This window comes from Melitaea cinxia, chromosome 18 (assembly GCF_905220565.1).
Source record: "Melitaea cinxia chromosome 18, ilMelCinx1.1, whole genome shotgun sequence".
NCBI lineage: Eukaryota > Metazoa > Arthropoda > Insecta > Lepidoptera > Nymphalidae > Melitaea > Melitaea cinxia.
Genome location: NC_059411.1, coordinates 10822189 through 10843049, shown reverse-complemented (window position 1 = coordinate 10843049; position 20861 = coordinate 10822189). Strand labels below are relative to the sequence as shown.

Below are 20861 nucleotides of genomic sequence, written 5' to 3'. Positions count from 1 at the left end.
TATTTTGCTATTAACCTCATAAATCGACTAATTAGGTAGAACAAATTAGCATTAGTTTGATAACAGCACAAATTATGCGAATACTTTCATTATCTACTGCTGACTGGTTAAAGGTACCCTCTTAGTATATACGCATCTCAAGCTCCTTTAATTATTCAATAACAATATCAAAAAATAATGGACTCAATTTAAACCAGGCTTAAAAAGTTAGTCCAGAGGGTGGGGCCACTAGATATCTGTCCGATAACTGGTTGGAACCGCTACGGGTAAGCGACCCCGGACTGCTCTAGCTGCTAGTGTCACACACCCCTTCCCGTGATCCGTGGCACTGGTATCCGTAACCCCAGATCCTTCTCTCCCATAAATCCTTCTCACCTATCCTTCTTCTTAGCTCGAATTCCCAAGGAGGGTTGATGTCAGGCAGGCGGCCGGTCGTAAAATATACATGCCAAATCATTATGTGACAACATGAGTTTGGGAATTAAAGTATGCGATAATGTTAGGGCGTACCCCGCAGGCGACGCGCAGATGCAGCACCCGGCGTCTGTGGGAAATGGACAAGGGTTGCTGCACCAGGGACGGGGGCAGCGTAAGAGGCGAGTCCAGGAGGTGAACTTGAGGATTGCGAGTTGGAATGTGGGTACGATGACTGGGAGAGGACGAGAGCTAGCAGATGTTTTGGAAAGGAGACGGATAAATATAGCATGCTTGCAGGAGACGAAGTGGAAGGGACAGAGAGCAAGAGAAATTGGGGCGGGTTATAAGTTTTATTATTGCGGCTGCGATGGGAAAAGAAATGGCGTAGGTATAGTGTTAGATAGAGAGCTGAAGAACAAGGTGACGGATGTGAATAGAGTGAATGATAGAGTTATTGTAGTAAGACTGTTGATGGAAGACTCGGTTTTAAATGTAGTTAGTGTGTATGCGCCGCAAACTGGATGCGATGACAGTATGAAAGAAAGGTTTTGGGAGGATTTTGATGCGGTTATAATGAGAATACCAGAATGTGAGGAAATATACATTGGAGGAGATTTTAATGGACATGTAGGAAGGATGAATGACGGGTATGAAAGAGTACATGGGGGCCGAGGTCACGGAGTCAGGAACCGAGACGGTGAAGCTCTACTGGAAGCAGCCTTGGCCTTTGACTTAGCAATAGCCAACACATTCTACCAAAAACGGGAACAACACCTTGTCACATACCGTAGTGGTCTACACTCTACCCAAATTGACTACATTCTTTTAAGAAGAAACAGGCTAAAATCGGCCAAGGACTGCAAGGTAATACCGAGTGAGAGTCTTGTCTCCCAGCATAGGCTACTGCTCCTGGATTTAACTCTGAGAGTTCAGAGTTTAAATAAGAGCCCGAAGCCCCCAGTTAGAACGAAATGGTACAGACTGGATGATAGGAAGATGGCTGCAGAATTCCGGGAAAGAGTGATTGGTAAACTGATAGAGATGGGAGATATGGTGGGGATGGGAGTAAACGAGTGCTGGAGTGAGATGGCAACGTGGGTGCGAAGTGTAGCAAGGGATGTCCTAGGGGAAACGAAAGGGAAAAGAAAGATAGAGAGGGATACATGGTGGTGGAATGAGGAAGTACAGACGATTTTGAAAGAAAAGAAGAATGCTTTCAAAGAATGGAAAAGAGTGGAAGATGGAAATGACAGAGAAAAGAAAATAAAAAGATTAGAATATCAAAATAGTAAAAAGAAGGCTAAGAAAGCAGTCGCAATCGCAAGGGCCAAAGTTCAAGATAAGTTGTATGATTCTTTAGAGAGCCCACAAGGTCAAAAAAATCTTTTTAGAATAGCGAGAGAGAGAGAGATGAATGCAAGAGATGTAAACCATATGAAATGTATAAAAGACGAAGCGGGGAAGATCTTGACGGACAATGAGGTAATAAAAGAACGCTGGAAGAGATACTTTAATAACTTGATGAACGAAGAAAATGAATGGAGCGGAGTGTTAGAAAATGTACGAAGTAATGAAGGAATGGTGAAAGAGGTAAGTATAGAGGAAGTGAAGATGGCAGTGCAGAGTATGAAGAATGGAAAAGCAGTTGGGCCAGATGGTATACCAGCGGAAGTGTGGAAGTTTTTGAATGCGGATGGATGGAAGTGGCTGACTTTATTTTTCAATAAGTTGCTGCAAGAAGAGGTTATACCTGAGGAATGGTGCTACAGTTCACTGGTGCCCATTTTTAAAAATAAAGGTGACATACAGGACTGCAGCAGCTATCGGGGAATAAAGCTCATGTCACATAGCATGAAGATATGGGAGAAAGTGATAGAGCGACGAATGAGAGAAGAATGTGAGGTCACACAGAACCAATTTGGATTTATGCCGGGCCGGGGAACTACGGACGCCATATTTGCACTCCGCCAACTCTGCGAAAAATATCGACTCGCACAAAAAGACTTGCATATGGTGTTCGTGGATCTGGAAAAGGCATACGATAGGGTCCCCCGTAAGGTTCTGTGGTGGGCTATGAAAAGGAAAGGAGTGCCAGAGAAGTATGTACGACTTGTTCAGGCAATGTATGATAGAGCTAGCACCCACGTCCGGTCCGAAGCCGGGGTAACTGACAAGTTCAGTGTGGCTGTAGGTTTGCACCAGGGGTCGGCTTTAAGCCCGTATCTATTCCTCCTGGTAATGGATGTTCTAACATCAGACATACAGGAGGAAGCACCCTGGTGTATGCTGTTTGCTGACGACGTTGTTCTTGTCGGAGATAATGTCCTTGAGGTACAGAGCAGACTGGGAAAATGGCAGGAAAGACTGGAGGGCGCGGGATTGAGGATAAGTAGGTCTAAAACCGAGCACTTGTTCTGCGATTTCAGCGGTTCGTCCAGTTTTTCCCATATTGCCTTGGATGGTGTATCCCTACCAGTCTGCTCCGACTTCCGCTACCTTGGGTCATTAATACAAAATGACGGCAACATAGACCGTGACGTGAAAAATAGAATAAATGCGGGATGGATGAAATGGCGACAGGTCTCTGGAACAGCTTGTGATCCACGAATGCCCCTTAAACTTAAGGGGAAAATCTATAAAACGATCATAAGACCTGTCGTAATGTATGGATCAGAATGTTGGGCAACAAAAGTGACGGATGAAAGAAGAGTGCACGCAGCCGAGATGAGAATGCTAAGATGGATGTGTGGAGTAACGAGGAAAGATCGGATTAGAAATGAGTATATAAGGGGAAGTTTGAAAGTAGCACCTGTGACAGAGAAAATAAGGAGCAATAGGTTAGCGTGGTATGGGCATGTAATGAGGAGGGATGACCGCTATGTCGGTAAAAGAATGTTAGGGATGAATGTCGAAGGACGAAGAGCGATCGGCAGACCGAAAAAGCGATGGATGGATTGTGTGAGTGAGGATATGAGAAAGAAAGGAGTAAGCACTGAAGTGACGAATAATAGAGAGGAATGGAAGAGAAAAACATGTTGTGCCGACCCTACATAAGTGGGATAAGGGCAGGAAGATGATGATGATGATGATGATTAAAAAGTTAGATTCTATAGCACCGACCATCAATTTTAATGATTATTCGTAATTGATTATTATATGTGTTTAAGGACTGTATCAATATTTACATGACTGAAACAAAATACTACCAAGATGAGCATTAGTGGGACGGGACGGCTGCAATAATTTTGGTTCAATTTAACTCAACTCAATTAAGTATAGTAAATTGTTCAGAAGCGATCTACATTTCTGGGATGCTGATTTATTATACTAATCAGTCATATGCCGAAAAAACTATACGAATTAAGTAAATGAAAAGAAAACTTATTATAATAATATTTTTATTTTATTTTATTATTATATAATAGGTTTACTCTTGACCCCAGTCTAGCTAATATAAACAATAATATGATAATATAAATACTTCAAAATTTAGGTCGGCGAGGCACGAACGCGATTACTGAAATTTGTAACACCATCTGGAAGACTGGAAGGTGGCCAAAAGACTGGACGGAATCGGTGTTCATACCCTTACATAAAAAAGGTTCTTCGAAAGACTGTGGTAACTACAGGACGATAGCGTTAATATCTCATGCGAGCAAGATCCTCCTCCATGTGATTAACCGACGCCTGAACTACTTTTTGAGCCGTCAAATACCCGAAGAACAGGCAGGATTTGTGAGAGGCAGAGGAACACGAGAGCAGATACTCAACGTTCGGCAAATCATTGAGAAGAGTAGAGAATTTAATAGCCCAGTGGTCCTATGCTTCATTGACTACACTAAAGCCTTTGATTGCGTCCAATGGGACAAACTGTGGAGTGTGCTACTTGAGATGGGAACTCCGGAACACCTCGTTGCGCTTATTCACAATCTGTACACTGAGAACCGTTCTTTCGTCAGGATTGGTACGGAATGCTCCAGTATGTTCCAAACAAAGAAAGGTGTGAGACAGGGTTGTATTCTGTCCCCCGCACTTTTTAACATATACGGAGAGTACATTATTAGAAAGACGATTGAAAATTGGAGGAAAGGTTTTCCTATAGGTGGAAAAAGACTATCAAATCTCAGGTATGCTGACGACACCATTCTTCTCGCAACATCCGTAGAAGATATGAGAGAGCTGTTCCATAGGCTGGAGTCGGAAAGTCTAAATATGGGGCTTGCAGTAAATTGAACGAAAACCAAGGTTATGATAGTGGATCGAGCCGGAAACCTATCAAAAGATACTCTCAACATTCCGGGCATTGACACCGTCGATCGCTACATTTACCTAGGTGCCCAAATCTGCAATGACGGCAGTTGTGTCCCCGAAATAAGAAGGCGTATTGGGATGGCAAAGGATGCTATGGCGCGTTTGAACAACATCTGGAAGAAAAGGGGAATCGGTATCAGAACCAAGACCAGGCTGGTACGAGCCCTTGTTTTCCCTATCTTCCTGTATGGAGTTGAGACATGGACAATCCTGGCCCGAGAAAGGCAAAGGATTGATGCATTCGAAATGTGGTGCTGGAGGCGAATGCTGAGAATACCTTGGACTGCGAAACGCACTAATGCGTCGATCCTGGCCCAGCTCCATATCAAAACCAGGTTGTCCACCATATGCCGACGGCGTATTTTGTCGTACTTCGGCCACACGATGCGCAGAGGCGATAAAAATCTGGAGAGACTGATTGTGGTTGGGAACACGGACGGCAAAAGATCGCGCGGTCGTTTACCAACGAGATGGGTAGACCAGGTCAAGAACTCATCTGCCACTAGGTTATACACGGTCGTAAGAGACGCCATGGACAGAGACCGGTGGAGGCACATCATCCGCTCCAGATGCAACCCTGATGCTGACCACGATCCTCAGACATGAGGGACCGACAAGAGAGAGAGATGATAATATAATATAAAATATAATAATAAAAAGCATTTAATTCTAACAGATAGATACATATTTGATATTCCCCAAAAAATATAAGTTAATTATTGAAGATAAACAATTTATCATATTGTTTAAATAAAAATTTGCTAATTTGTTTGTATTTAAACTAAAAGTGACTGTCGTTTCTCTAGCGCTTACCTCTGTGAAACGATTAATTAAAAATTGTTTTACATAACTAGGATATGCAGAACTCAGCTCTGTCGGCCCTGTTTGTTATCATAAACCAGTTGTTAGCGATAACGATAGTTATTTATGGTATGGAATATATATCCGCAAACCTTCAGTTCTTTTCCTAAATGGGGAAAGACTTACTTGCAGTGGGATGTAATAGACTGAATTAATCAGTCATGCAGAACATTTTTAATTATAGGTAACACATTTCTTGCTAATGAACACACATTTCTGCTTCATGGACTACTTATACCTGAGGTTATTTTCCCAATGAATCGTCATTGGAGGTTTGTCCGGATTAGTTTAGATCCTCTTCTTAGTAACACGATCCCGAAAGTTTATATTGTGAATAAATTTACCTTTTTCAATTAATTCAAATAAACAAGTTACCAAAATAAATGTACCCTACTACGATTATATTTCTTACATTTTCATGAAGGAGCATGTACGTAATTAAAATTGTGTAGGTAAGCTATGAGGAATATTATGTCTAAATAATTGCCAAGATTATATTCTGTTTTAAAATTGGGGATATTAAATATATTTATTGGATTATTGGAGATAGTAATACCTACCTAATGTTTAGTATGTATTACGTTTATGCTAATTTTATGAAGTTAAAGAGTTTGTTTGGTAGAAGGCGCTAATTACATGAACTATTGTTTCGATTTAAAAAAAATCTCAATGTTCTACTGTCTATTTATTGAGGTAAGCTAAAACATTATGCTACAGTTAATAGGAGCTGAGCATTAATGAAAAATGTTGAAAAAGGGAGGTTGATCTGTAGTATAAAAACACAAACAAAGTTTCCCTTATTTCGTGCGGGTGGCACTGGTCGAAGCTATACAGATACCTATTTGAAATGATTTTAATAAACATAAGACGTATCTAACACGTGGTTCAATAAGTCCCGAGACTAAGCACTAAAAAAAGGTATTTTTTATAAAATTAATTTTTATTCATCAACATAGTCTCCTTCAAGAGCGATACAGTCCCTCCAACGCTTTTCTAACTTTTCTATCCCATGTGTGTAGAACGATTTGTCTTTGGCTTCAAAATAAGCCTCCGTTGCTGCGATAACTTCACTATTTGAGTCAAATTTCTTACCCTGAAGCATTTTTTTGAGGTCTGCAAACAGCCAGTAATCGCTGGGGGCCAAGTCTGGCGAATAAGGGGGATGAGGAAGCAATTCGAAGCCCAATTCGTTAATTTTGGCCATCGTTCTCACGGACTTGTGACAAGGCGCGTTGTCCTGGTGAAACACCACTTTCTTTTTGTTCATGTGAGGCCGTTTATCCGCAATATCGTACTTCAATCGCTCCAATAAGCACATGTAATAGTCACTATTTATATTTTGTCCCTTTTCAAAGTAGTCGATGAAAAGTATTCCATGCGTATCCCAAAATATAGACGCCATAACCTTACCGGCCGATTTCTGAGTCTTTGGACGCTTCGGGCGGCTTTCACCAGCCGCTCTCCACTCCGCTGCCTGCCGATTGGATTCCGGAGTGAAATGGTATATCCAGGTTTCATCCATTGTTACATACCGACGTAAAAAATCCTTTTTATTATGATTCATCAGCGCCAAACATCGCTCTGAATCATTGATACGTTGTTCCTTTTGATTAGTTGTTTGATTAGTTAGTAGTTGTAAGCAAACGCGGCACCCACTTAGAAAAAAGCTTTTTCATGGCCAAATTTTTATGTAAAATAGTGAAAACACTACCAGCTGAAATCTTCACTATCTCGGCTATCTCTCGCACTTTTACCTTCCGATCTTCCAATACGATTTTGAGGACTTGGTTAATATTTTGTTGAGTCACTGCTTCATTTGGACGACCTGAGCATTCCCCATCATTGGTGTCCATGCGACCGCGTTTGAAGTCGGCATACCACCGACAAATGGTTGCTTTAGAGGGAGCTGATCCTGCATAACATTTTATAAGCCATTGCTGTGCTTCAACGGTATTTTTTCCCATTAAAAAACAATGTTTTATCAACACGCGAAACTCGTTTTTTTCCATTGTATCGAAATTACAACCGTAGCGTCACTTAAATGTTTCAAAATCAATAATTTTATTGTTCCATTTTTAAAAATTTGACACATATTCTTGTATTGATAGCCAGTACTTTTTAAAAATCAAAAGAGTTTTTAATATATGCGCCATTTCCAGGTTAGTCTCGGGACTTATTGAACGATCTAGTAATACCATTAAACGAGAAATTGTTTTACATATTATATATTTATTTAATCTCAGATGCGGCTCCAGCGATTTTCATGAAATTTTGTATGCAGGGAGTTTGGGGGGCGATAAATCGATCTAGCTAAGATTCATTTTTAGGAAATGTCGTTTTATCCGTGTTTTCAGGCAATGAAAAACTGCTATAAGTTATAAAAGTTCAGGTGGGAAATCTGGTGGTTTTAAAACGAAATGACCCCGGTCCCAGTCCCCATGTCTCCAGATCGATGAATACCTAATTCCTTTTTTTTTAAAGTGCGTTCATTGATCATTGACATTCAGTTCATATTTTTTATTATTACGTCGGTAAGATCGAAAAAATATGATTCATTTTTCATTAATAAATTAATTGCTCGCAAACAAAAAAAAAACCGACTTCAATTACATCGAAGAGTAATACAACGTAGATCGACGAAAAAATAGTCAAGTAACTACGCGTTATCAAAAATTCCTCCAAAAGTAGTTATCAGATCTCGATAAAATTATATGTGACCACATGATAAACATCAGCTTTCGATTAAATTAAAAATTATCAAAATCGGTACACCTAGTAAAAAGTTATTGCAAATTTTCGAGAGTTTCCCTCGATTTCTCTGGAATTCTATCATCAGATCCTGGTTTCTTTATCATGGTACTAAACTAGGGATATCCCCTTTCCAACAAAAAAAGAATTATCAAAATAGGTACATCCAGTAGAAAGTTATGTGGTATAATACAACGTAGGTCGACGAAAAAAACGTCAAGTAAAAACGCATTATTAGATATAACTCGAAAAGTAGTTGTTAGATCTCAAATAAATTTAAATGGGACCAATTGATACACACCACCTTTCGATTAAAAAAAATGTCGAAATCGCTCCACCCAGTCAAAAGTTCTGATGTAACATACATTAAAAAAATACAGTCGAATTGAGAACCTCCTCCTTTTTTGGAAGTCGGTTAATATGTAATTCGTATTTAAATAAAATTTCCAAAAAACACGATGTATCAATAAAAAAAGCGAGCAAAGCTCGGTCATCCGGGTACTTGATAATAAAACTTACAAAACTAAATATGATCAGAGACAATAAAAAGAGTTTTTTACGTACATTAATAATCCCCCAACCAGCAACCGAACCCGTTAGTGCTTGAGGAAAATTCTTCTTTATTATAACTCGCTGTATTTGTGTTCCCAACGGTAATGGTTTATCAAGTAATAATAAGGCTATATCATTTTCTACGGTATAAATATCAAAATGACTGTGGATTATGGGTTTTCCGCTTCTTATCACTTTTGCCTGCAGAATACGAAATTATAGGTTAGCTTGTTAACTTACATGTTAAATTATAGTGAAAACCTAATTAACCAAACTAATTGATATCGGTAGTCATTAGTTCGATGAAAAGTGTATATAGCGCATATGTATAATGTATACTATAAAACAAATTATCCGAAAACTACAGCTTTGATAATGAAAGACAAAAATAATGGTAATTACAGGATGGTTTTTCTTTTTTTATAATTATAATATATTATTGCGTAAAACTTTTTAATATTTGGCTTTTGTCACATGATCTTGAGATATTTAGTTAACACAATTTTGTATATATATTAGTATTTAAAAAATGCAAATACTTAGTACACAATTATAGTTTTCTAAAGAAGAAAAGATGAAATACAATCTACCTTTTTAATATTTTCGTGTCCGGCGAATGCCGTTACTTTACCATTTTTATCTAAAGTACTGAAGCAGTGTGCTACGGACACCAAATAATATTGGTTCAGTACAGATGCCCCGCATATATGAGTTGATGAGTCACCGTTTACCATTTCTAGAAATACTGCATGGGGATAATTAAGAATTGGCACGTACTCCCCTTCCACTATCTTACCCTCTAAATACAATCCCTCCGAATATTTACTTGTAAAAGATAAACATAAAAGTATGGTCAAACGTATGCTCGTGCGAGCCATTGAATACGTAATTTTAGCACTAATTAAATTCCACAACAGTAAGTAGATCTTAGTTTTTATAGATTTAATTTACGGACTGTTACCAGTACGTGATCGTAAAGGTGTTTTGCAGATTAATTGGATACTTTATTAGAGTTGGATTGAAATTGCAAAATTTGCGTATTCAGATCTAGCGGCGTCAAATTTTCAAGTATTTTATTCTTAAAAAAATTAGGTATTTCAGTATCAGATGACAAAGGGAAATAAATATGCAGTATAGATTTTGAAACCTGTCTGGTGATAGTTACAATAAGTATTGTTTTATACAAATAACTTTCGTAACCACTTTATAAGAGGTAAAAGTTTGAGCAACGTAAAAGAAAATTAAGTAATGTAAATACGACTTCAAAACTTTTAGCTAATATGATCTTGTTACATAAGGTCAACTTTGACAAGAATGCAAATATGTGTTGTTACGTCTACCAACAATGCTCATGAGTCCTTTCATAATCTGTGAAAAGACTTGAGGGTTTGGGAATTTAGCGCATGCGTGGTTCCTGGGTCGATATATGGTGACGTCAGTGAAAGTTCGGCTTCAGTCAGCCGCCAGTGGCCACATCGCGATCATGTGGCTGCAATGTTTCGCTGCTACGGTGCTTATTGCCGCGGCTGCGTCCCGCGAAGTCTTCACAAACTCATTCTTGGTGCGGTTCAAGAAATCCCTCGGCCACGAGGAAGCTCACGAAGTTGCCCTTCGCCACGGCTTCGAAAACCTCGGCCCGGTGAGAGGCCACGTGATTATACGTAAACATAAGCATAGGCCTATCATATTTACGAGCGTAATATGATTTCGCGTGGAAATTGCAAAATGCGCTACTTTTGGCTTGTCCAATTCTAGATTTAATTTATTCCTCTGTGGCTAGAGTGAAACATTTAAATCACACAGTTATAAACACATATATTTTTTGATTATTTTGGTATAATAACTTCAGATATAATTTTAAATGGAGAAACGTACATATAAAAATAAGTTTTACAAATTATAAGTTTTGTTTTGTTATAATTGCTTGAAATTAAAGCATTATTCAAAAACGAAAAACAACAAAAAACTTTTACACAACTTAAAGTTGATAAACTTACTTTCATACTATTTGTATTTTAAAGGCTTTTATTTTCCATTCTCGATTATAATCATCTTTAGCACTACGATTTGCAAATTGCATTAACTTTGGTGACACGCTGCACTTAATTTGAACTTTTTATTTTAATTAAAACTTTTGTTTGTTTGCTTTTGCCATTACAAAATCATCAACGATTTCTTTAGTTGTAAGCTTAACCTGGACGTTTCACATAAAGATTTTATATACGTAGATATTTTTATTCTGCAGGTACTTTGAAATAATTATCCTACTTCTGGAAACGCTGGACCAATGTGAAAACATTTCAAACCTATAATAAATCTAATATTTTCGCTGTTGATATAGAACAAATATTCAATATTTATAGTATTAAAAAAATAGTTAGTAGTTTATATTAAAACTTATTTTTGTTTGGGCAGTTAAAGGCATAAGAAAAGTATTCCATCTTTATTTTCCTTGTCTTGGTGATAATAGATAGTTTAACATACAAACGTGACTATGACTTAGAAAAGATGTAAATCAAGTCGCTTTTTCTAAGTCTAAAAACTTATCCTTTGTAAAAATAAAGTTATAGTTTTTTATGGACCTTTGAGAACCCAAGACACGTTTTTTTTTTTTTAATATAACTAGGTCGGCAAACAAGCATACGGATCACCTGATGGTAAGTGATTACCGTAGCTTATTGACGCCTGCGATGCCAGAAGCATCGCAAGCGCGTTGCCGACCCAATCCCCAATCCCCCCAGGAGCTCTGGTCACCTTACTCACTAACAGGAACACAATATTGCTTAATCACAGTATTATTTAGCTGTGGTCTTCTGTAAGGTCGAGGTACTACCCCAGTCGGACTGCTCCCTATTTTGAGCAGGAAATTTCCTGATATACCTCAGTTCGAAAATCCTACTTCTTCTTCTTTTTCGTTGGATCTACTTCGGAAACTTCACCGTACTATAATTTAAAGTCGTTAATATTCTTAACGATTTTTTATTTTAATTTTTAGGAAAAAAATTATTCAGTCTATATCACGGCTATTACAAGAATTATTTTATAAATTGGAAAAATTAACGTTACACAATTTCGGAGTTCTAGTATTTTGGAAGTATTAATACTTTTTTAGATTCTTAACTAAAAATATTCAGAATTTTAATTCGATAATAAGTTAAAAATGGTTTCCGTCTTGTCGATTTCTAAATTTCCTAAATTTGTACTATAAACCACTTGAGGTTAAAATATATTTAAAAAAAAATCTGGATAGGGGATTATCTGAATATAGCATCGTAATCACCTATCTGTATAAAACATACTTTACCACGTATTCTCGTACTTAACAAATGACCACTAAAAATTCCATAAAAATAAGTTGAGTCGTTTCACACACACATACACACACATCAGCCTGTCGCAGTCCATTGCTGGACATAGGCCTCCACAAGTTCGCGCCAAAAATGGCATGAAATCATGTGTTTTGCCCATAGTCACCACGCTGGGCAGACGGGTTGTGATCGCAGGGCTGGCTTTGATGCACCGAAGGCTGTGTGGTTACGGCAGCATAGAATATAGCCCCGTCTCTTCCGTTCCGTGGGTGTCGTAAGAGGCGACTAAAGGATAACACAGTTCCACTACCATCTTGGAACTTACAAAGCCGACCGATGGCGGGATAACCATCCAACTGCTGGTTTTGAAATACACAGACCGAAAGCGGGCAGCGTTTCGATGGAGCGCTATCACAAAAATAGTAACACGAGATATTTATATTTTATTTTTGGATTTATTGCCTGAGTTTGTAATTCTTCTTTTCGTCGTTGTTTAAGTTTATATAAATAAACTTAAGGCGAAATAAACATTCATATAATTTTATTGGTAGAAGTAGATAAATCGAAAGTTGTACGCATAGATGGACATATGAGTAGTGTTGTCGGCATAGATACGCTACCTGCGATTACGACCGATATCATTCAGATAAGTGAATTACCCCTGACATTGATAAACACAAAAGTGATGCGGGCTAGTTCAACGAACGAACGCTTCTTTTATTCTTTAGTAATGGGGCTCCAACGATTTGACACTATTATATGACTATTATGTGTAGATCAGAAAAGTTTTGAGTGCGTTGAAATCCCGCAAAATTATAACGCTCAGGGAAAATCTCAGGAGAAAGGTTATTCCATAGTTTGTCCACACGTTCAAAAAACGAGCGTAAAGCTCGTACATAGGATGCGAACTAGGTATCTAAATGGTGTGGATGAGGAGCTGGTAACTCCTGCGCGAAACCTGTTTCAGTTAGAAGATAGGTGTACTGTGTGGCTACGGTACTAAAGAATATAGCCACCCCCTCTCTTCCCGTGGATGTTGTAAGAGGCGACTAAGGGATAACACAGTTCCGCTACCACCTTGGAACTTAAAAAGCCGACCGGTGGCGGGATAACCATCCAACTGCTGGCTTTGAAATACACAGGCCGAAGACGGGCAGCAGCGTCTTCGGTGCGACAAAGCTAGTACTGCGGTCACCAACCCGCCTGCCCAGCGTGGTGACTATGGGCAAAACACATGAGTTCACGCTATTTTTGGCGTTAACTTGTGGAGGCCTATGACCAGCAGTGGACTGTATAGGCTGTAATGATAGGTGTACCTGCTAGGGTAAATAATTCTAAAACATAATAATTTTCGATTACTTTTTATAATATTAAAATGATAAATACCATGTTTATATGTCCCTTGTGGTTTCAACTGAGTTGACATTTATGACTTTTACTACACGTTCTTTATTACGTACTAGCGACCTCTGTCCGTTCATATTTTTTACATGATAAGTAATCACCAACATACCATGTACTAAAACATTCTCCGAAACACGTTGCATTTATGGTATAAGTATTATTTCGATCGGTTTAGCAGTTTTCGCATTAGGTATAACTGAACAAAAAAACCGGCTCTCCATTTATTAGTTGGTATAGATTAATTTTTACAGCTTGCTACCCTTGTCCTTCAGTAAATCCCCATCCTATGGGAATTTCGGTACAAATAAGATATTTTGTCATTTCAGTCGAGAATTGTGACATTTGGTATTATATCGTGACAGAAGAACAAACATTCACCCATCTCAATCTATATCTGACGTCTGTCGTTGACTGTTTTTTATATATTATTTATCAATGGCCTTCTAAGTTCTATAGTATAATATGTCCATAAGCAGTGGGTATATCAATTCTCTATTAAATAACCTTATGTATACGGTTCCCGTGACTAAACACACTAAAAAAATCTGCCACTTTATACATTAGCGAGAAGAACCATCCATTTCATCACAACATTAATAAATCAATTTTTAGAGTCCAAACTTTACTCCAGACGATTGTATGAACTCTCTACTCCACTAAGAAATATCTTTGTAACCATTGCAAAAAGTATAAGTAAAGCATTAGCTACCTTTGTTTGCCTGTTCGTCTGTTTAATTATGAAGTTCTAATAAGCTGTACAGGACTACATTATAGATCATCTATTTATATAGATACATAGTATTTTTTTCCTAGCTAACCGGGTAAATTTCAAACCGCCAATTTTTATTTTTTTCATAAACAAAGATTTCTATAAGCTTTTTAATAAAAGAAATATAATTAGCCACTGTCCTGACAATAAATAACACAAAAAAAGAATTAAAAAACAATTTGGCGCAGATGTTTGGAACATACGGTGTGTCATTTTTCTTTTCACATTACTTTATATTAGACATTATCTTTTCCAATACCAATAACTGATAAGAATCACCCAATTTTCACAATATTTTTGTTTCTAGTCAGGGCCGGATCTATCATATGGCTTTTTGGGCTTCATGTCAGGGCCCCCTGGATTCAAGGGGCCCCCAGCTAAGTCAAGTCAAAGTCAAAAATAGACTGTAATGCGAAAAGAATTCATAGTTTTAATAAATGAAACAGATCGTATATTATCAAGCCCATTCAATTCACTTAATTCAAGTCTACGTTCAGCAGGCCTAGCATGCACGCCACGACAAAATTTTGTCGACCCCTTTTCTCGTATTATCTCTCTATGTCTACAGTAGCTAACATGCGTGCACGCGATACTCTTCTCGTTACGTCAAGAAGAGATAATCATTAAATTTTAGTGATCTGTGATATTTATCTCTACGGAAGCTAACATGACATCGTAATTTTGTCGAATTTTGTCGTTTTAGGAAGAGAAACTTCTCGTCTTCAATATTATCGACGAGAAAGACGATAAATAAAAAATAAATAAAACCGGGTGCCTATTTTTTGTATACCATGGCGTTTCCCTATTATAATTATATAATTTCGGTATACGAAGAGCGGGAAATGCGAAAAGTCGAGTGAAGTGTGCCATATAATGACACAAAAAACGTATTTGCGCCCTGTTGCTTCTTATTCTAAATAATAATAATAATAATAATACTTTATTTTAGACCAAAGTATAAGTCCATATTGGGTTAGTACAACAAGACAAGACAACATTCAGAATAAAAAACAAAACAAAATTATATTAAAAAAATCAATAACTAAAAATAAAATTAAATAGAATAAAAGTAAAATCAATAATCAAAAAAAAAATTCAAAAATTCAAAAAATTTTAAAAATTAAAAAAAAAAAAAAAAACAAACAAACAATGCGTGATAGAATTACAATTATCTAATGTGCGACAAGATATAAAGCACAACACGAGCATATTGTTTTACATATATAATTAAATTCATTTACTTACGCCGTTTTATTTTCCATATTAGAATTTATTAAATTAGATATACACTTTTTATCTTAGCCAAAAGGCCGAGAACATTTTTAAATAAAACATGTGTCACTCGTTTGAAATTGGTCAATAACCTTGTAAATTCAACTTTACGACATAAGAAATAAGAATGATATTCAGTTGTGATTATGGTTGATAATGTTTCTCTACTCGACAAGGCGAAGTCTTCGGAAGAGAATTTTGTCTCTCGTAGTGCGCATGTTAGGGTAATCGAGAAAATACTCGATGTAGACATTATCTTTCTCTCTCGTCAAGAGATATCTCGTTGTATGCATGCTAGGCCGGCAGGGTGTTAATACTTCGAACTGACAGTTAAAATGTTCGGCCCATTATACATTCATCTCAATCGTGGTCAATTTAGGCCCGGCTCCTAAGTAGTATTAGCCCAGGGCCCTCTAAACTCACGGCTCGGCCCTGTTTTTAGTGCAAAGAACTAAATGGAAATAATTTTAATGCTTTTTTAACAATTTTATCGTTAACGTAGTCGCAGGAAATAAGCAGAACTCGTTGCGTCACCAGACGCTAAAAACATACGCTATAAATGCACAACATTATGTGTAGTAAAGCCGTAGCAATGTGTGCAAAGTCATATCGATAAAGGAGATTTATACACTAACGTTTTGTTTTATTTTCGAACTAGCTTACCGCTCGCGACTTCCCTCCAAAATATAGCCTGTGTCACACAATTACTAGTGAAAGATTTTTGAAAAGAAGTTATTAGTTTTTGAGTTTATTCATTGTAAACAAATAACTAATAACAAATTAAATCTTTCCTGATTACAATATTAGTTTACATTTATAAATAAATAAAAACTAAGTAAATAAGTCTGTATACTTATCTACACAATTTTAAAAACCCAAATTAGGGAAAGAAATGTATGTACATATGTTGCTGGACTTCCGGCCAATACAATGCCCAAGTAACCGTGATCTTGATTTTCACACGCTTATAATATAGCAATTCGTTTTCTAAAGCTAATTCCAATAGAGGCATTGAAAAGTAGACGGTCGTAGATATGAACTAGCATAATCGATAAAATTTAGTACACATTTTATATAAAAAATATTTTTTTTTTGTAACTTTTGTTAAAAATTACATTTAAATAGGTAGGTACCTTAGTTTATAAAACTAAATATTTTAAACTTATATTTATTTATTTTACTTTTAAATGACGTAAGAATACAAAACGGTCGTTCCGAGGCAAGCTAAAGTAACACTGCACTGCTTGAAAACAGTATTATTTAGATATAATCTTCTGTAACTTCGAGGTACTTCCCCAGTCAGGTGGCTCCAGATTTTGAGCAAGATTTTTCCTGCTCTACCCCTACATCAATCATTTATTTCTAAACCGACCCAGCTATAGTCTTTATTATAAATTTGTAGACTTACGCCGAGTTGCACGAAACAAAATTAAAATTTAAGTAGAGATTAAACTAATTTCATCACAAGAATTTCATACAATTCTTGCGATTAAATTAATGTAATCATTATTTAAATTTTAATTTCTTTTCGTGCAACTCGGCGTAAGCCCATTATTGCTACGTTATAAGTATAACACATAACAACACTTTTTAATTAGATGTAAAAAGATAAGCCCTTCGTTATTATTTATCTTATATATAAAATTCTCGTGTGACAATGTCAGTTACAATACTCCTCCGAAACGGCTGGAGCGATTTTTATGAAGTTTGTATGCATATCGGGTAGGCCTGAGAATCGGACAGTATCTATTTTTCATACCCCTAAGTTATAAAGGATTAAGGGGGTTAATAACATATATGGCAAAACAACGTTTGCGGGGTCAGCTAGTTATTCAGTAAAAGTTGAACTATTGTAAGTACGAGTTTCTGTGTCTGTAATAACGTACAAATACGCAAACCCAATACACGTATCAAAATCAAAATTATCTTTATTCAAGTTTAATGTCAATAGAAAATGAAAGTATACCTCCCACTAGAGCTTCCTCTGGAGGATCTTTTTAAATCTTCAGATGAAGCCGGCCGACTGTAAAGTGAGTTATAGTACTCTTATCGTATCATCTTGATGGTAACAAAATAGCTGGATTATACTTTTTCTTCTACTAAGTTTTTTTAAGATCAAGTTAGATATAAAATATCTTATAAAACTATAATCCTAAGACTAATTCAGAGATATAGAACTCTTTTTCAGTGACATTCGAAAAACAATTTTGTTCGAATTTTTAAAAGTCGTCAAATTCTAACGACTAAGGTTATTGAATTGCAACGGCTGCTCAAAAGTATAACTTATCTTTAGGATTCGATTACAGCTAACAAAACTGACATTTTATACTCGAAAAGCTTTAAGTACTTCTAACAAATTCAATTATCTGTATATCATTTATCTTAGTAGATCTGAAATACGTCAGGATAAGTGTCCCTTTGTTACAAGTAAGCATAAAAAAGGATTTTGTTTGTCTTACGTAAACGAGAAAAACATTTTCTTCAAGATCCTTTGTTTTACGTACAAAATAATGTAAGTTGACTTGAGTGCTCAATAAATGAGTTTAGTTGTAAAGACAACCGAATTCGTACCTAATAATACATATACACGGACATTGAGTGAGATAGGTGCTGCTGTGTGGCTACTGTGTGGTTACGGCAATAAAGAATATAGCCACCCATTCTCTTTCCGTGGGTGTCGCAACAGTTCCACTATCACCTTGGAACTTAAAAAGCCGACCAATAGCGGGATTGTTATGGGTGCTGTTTATCAGACAAAATATTAAAAATGATTATCTGAAAATGACAGGCTTGTAAAAGTTGAGGATACAAATCCTTTTGTTGTATTACTATAACACAACTATAATTAATAATTACCTACTCATTACGTTACCACTACCTAAATATTTACTTTAAAAAGTATTGAGCAATAAAACATCACAGTCTATATTGCCTTGTACTTATGTATATGAATATTTAGTTACTATTATAACTGCAACTTTACCAATGTAAAGAATTGAACTTATTCTTTATTTTAATTTAATTTGCTAATAAATAGATTATTCTTTAGAAACTTCTGACGAAAAGTTTTACATAAAATTCCAATTAATATTAAGGAACGGATTTAGACTTATGATTGAAAGGATTAAGCCTAGCGCGATAAAAATTTAAAGGGCAGCAAATTTTTTGCGTAATTCATTAAAAGACCAATCTCTATCCGCTTCTCTTGGTGCTTTTCACATTTAAATTTCAGATATATTACATTTTATAAATAAAATATGGCATTCGGTTTTTTAGTATTTCTTCGTATATAAGTAATAATAAATTATTTAAATACTAAATACTTTAATATCTTAACCAACCAAACTGCGTGATATTGGCCTTTATCATAGAGAGCAAGTAACTTTAATTATTGTGCCAAAATTTAGATATAAACAAGGCATGGAAAAAATTATAATTTTAGAAAAAAGAGGAAAGTATAAATAAATAAATAAATCCAACGGGCGTTGTATGTGAGGCGTTTATTTATTTATTTTTGAAGAGGAAAGTAATAACTATCACGCTATCACTCACGTGAATAAAAATGCACGGGTTATGTAGTGTAATTCTCTGTTTTTAAGTAATTAAATTGCACAATTCAATTTTTATGTACTTTTCTATTTGCGAATGATAGAAATAAAAATTAAAATAAGCAATAAGGGTGTGTTAGACAGATATTTTTATAAAAAATACAAATTTTAAAATCGGTTTACAGTTATATAGTTTTGGTGTACCTACATATATTTTACACACATATAACATTGATACCATACATACATACATACATACATTTACAAAGATTATCGCACAAAAAAATTAATTGTGTTTGCTCGTAAACGAAAAAAAACCGACTTCAATTACACCGAAAATTATACAACTTAGCTAAAGAGAAAAAATAAATATTTTTTTTAAATTTAGGCTTTTGGCGCGTTAAGGAAAAATTATGATAGTTAATTTTTACGATGCGATGCCGTCACGATAAAACCGACACCCTGAAGTTAGCTAGTCAACAGAGAAGAAATTATCAATGTGAAGTTAGCTAGCCCATGAAGTACTACTTCTTATGTGCGTATAAGTATACACACACATTTTTTATATATATAATTAGGTTGGCAAACAAGCTTACGGCTCACCTGGTAAGCGATTATCGTAGCTTATACCCGTCTGCGACACCAAAATCATCGCAAGCGCGTTGTCGATCTCTATTCCTCCCACAAGCTCTGATCACCTTACTCATCAAAAGGAACACAATACTGTTTGGAAGCACTATTATTTAGTTGTGATCTTGTGTAAGGTCGAGGTACTACCTCAGTCGGGCTGCTCAAATTTAAATGGGATCACATGACAAATACCAGATTTCGATAAAAAAAAGAATCATCGAAATCGGTACACCCAGTAAAAAGTTCTGAGGTAACACACATAAATACAGTCGAATTGACAACCTCCTCCTTTATTCCTAAGTCGATTGGTCGATGGTAGGTAGTATCTTACGGCCGAACCCAATATTCAGTCTATCTCTGGTTATGTCCTACTAGAGACAGAAATATCTATCTATCATTCATTTTACTGACCCAATAAACTTGTCGACGATAGGCAATCTTATCCTTCAAAGCTATCTATCGACGAGAGGGAGGATAGCTTACCAGAGATAACAGTTCGTATGGAAATGACAGTGTAAGCGTCCCAATAATAATAGAGTTCTATCTGTCAGTAACGTTGGCTATCTTTAGTAACAACAATATCCGATCTATAGTTTTCGGGGGATAACTAAGATTTATTAATTGCAAAAGTATTTTCTTTGTTTAAAATAAAATTAATTTCGAGTGAAAAATAATGGCAGACTCAAGTTCAAGTAGCAGTTCAAGTGATATTGCTCTTTTGCAACAATTAATTGAATAAAAATAATATTTTTTTTTGTGAAATAATACTTACTTTACTCATCTTGTGAATAAAACAAACAATGGTAAATGATTGTATAATTTGCAATGATTTGTATAATTTGAATTTTGATTTGTAAAAAAATTTTACAAATTCAAACGAAACGACGATTCAATAAAGCGTAATGGCCTCGTAGCGTCTTTTCGTGTCGTGTTAAAACGTTCCGTTACTAGATTTACCATGCATTCCATATTAAAATAATATCATTTATTATAAATTAAAAAGTCTGTGTAAAAATTAATTTGTCCATATTTTTATAAAAC

The 20861-nt window shown here is 36.1% G+C and overlaps 2 protein-coding genes across 2 annotated transcripts in view; both read left to right on the top strand.

The window, feature by feature from the left end:
- Positions 1-468: 468 nt before the first annotated feature.
- On the top strand, positions 469-5408 carry LOC123662114. The gene is given in 4 exon segments (XM_045596999.1): positions 469-1599; positions 2050-2086; positions 3893-5303; positions 5405-5408. Coding segments are annotated over 4 exon segments (2583 nt in total).
- A 4904-nt stretch (positions 5409-10312) lies between these two features.
- The window catches only part of LOC123662200 (neuroendocrine convertase 2), a 100887-nt gene continuing 90338 nt past the window's right edge, over positions 10313-20861 (top strand). Inside the window, exon 1 of the mRNA XM_045597080.1 lies at positions 10313-10528. Within this exon, the coding sequence (XP_045453036.1) occupies positions 10316-10528 (213 nt within the window). The 5' untranslated portion in view covers positions 10313-10315. The remainder of the gene's footprint in view (positions 10529-20861) is intronic.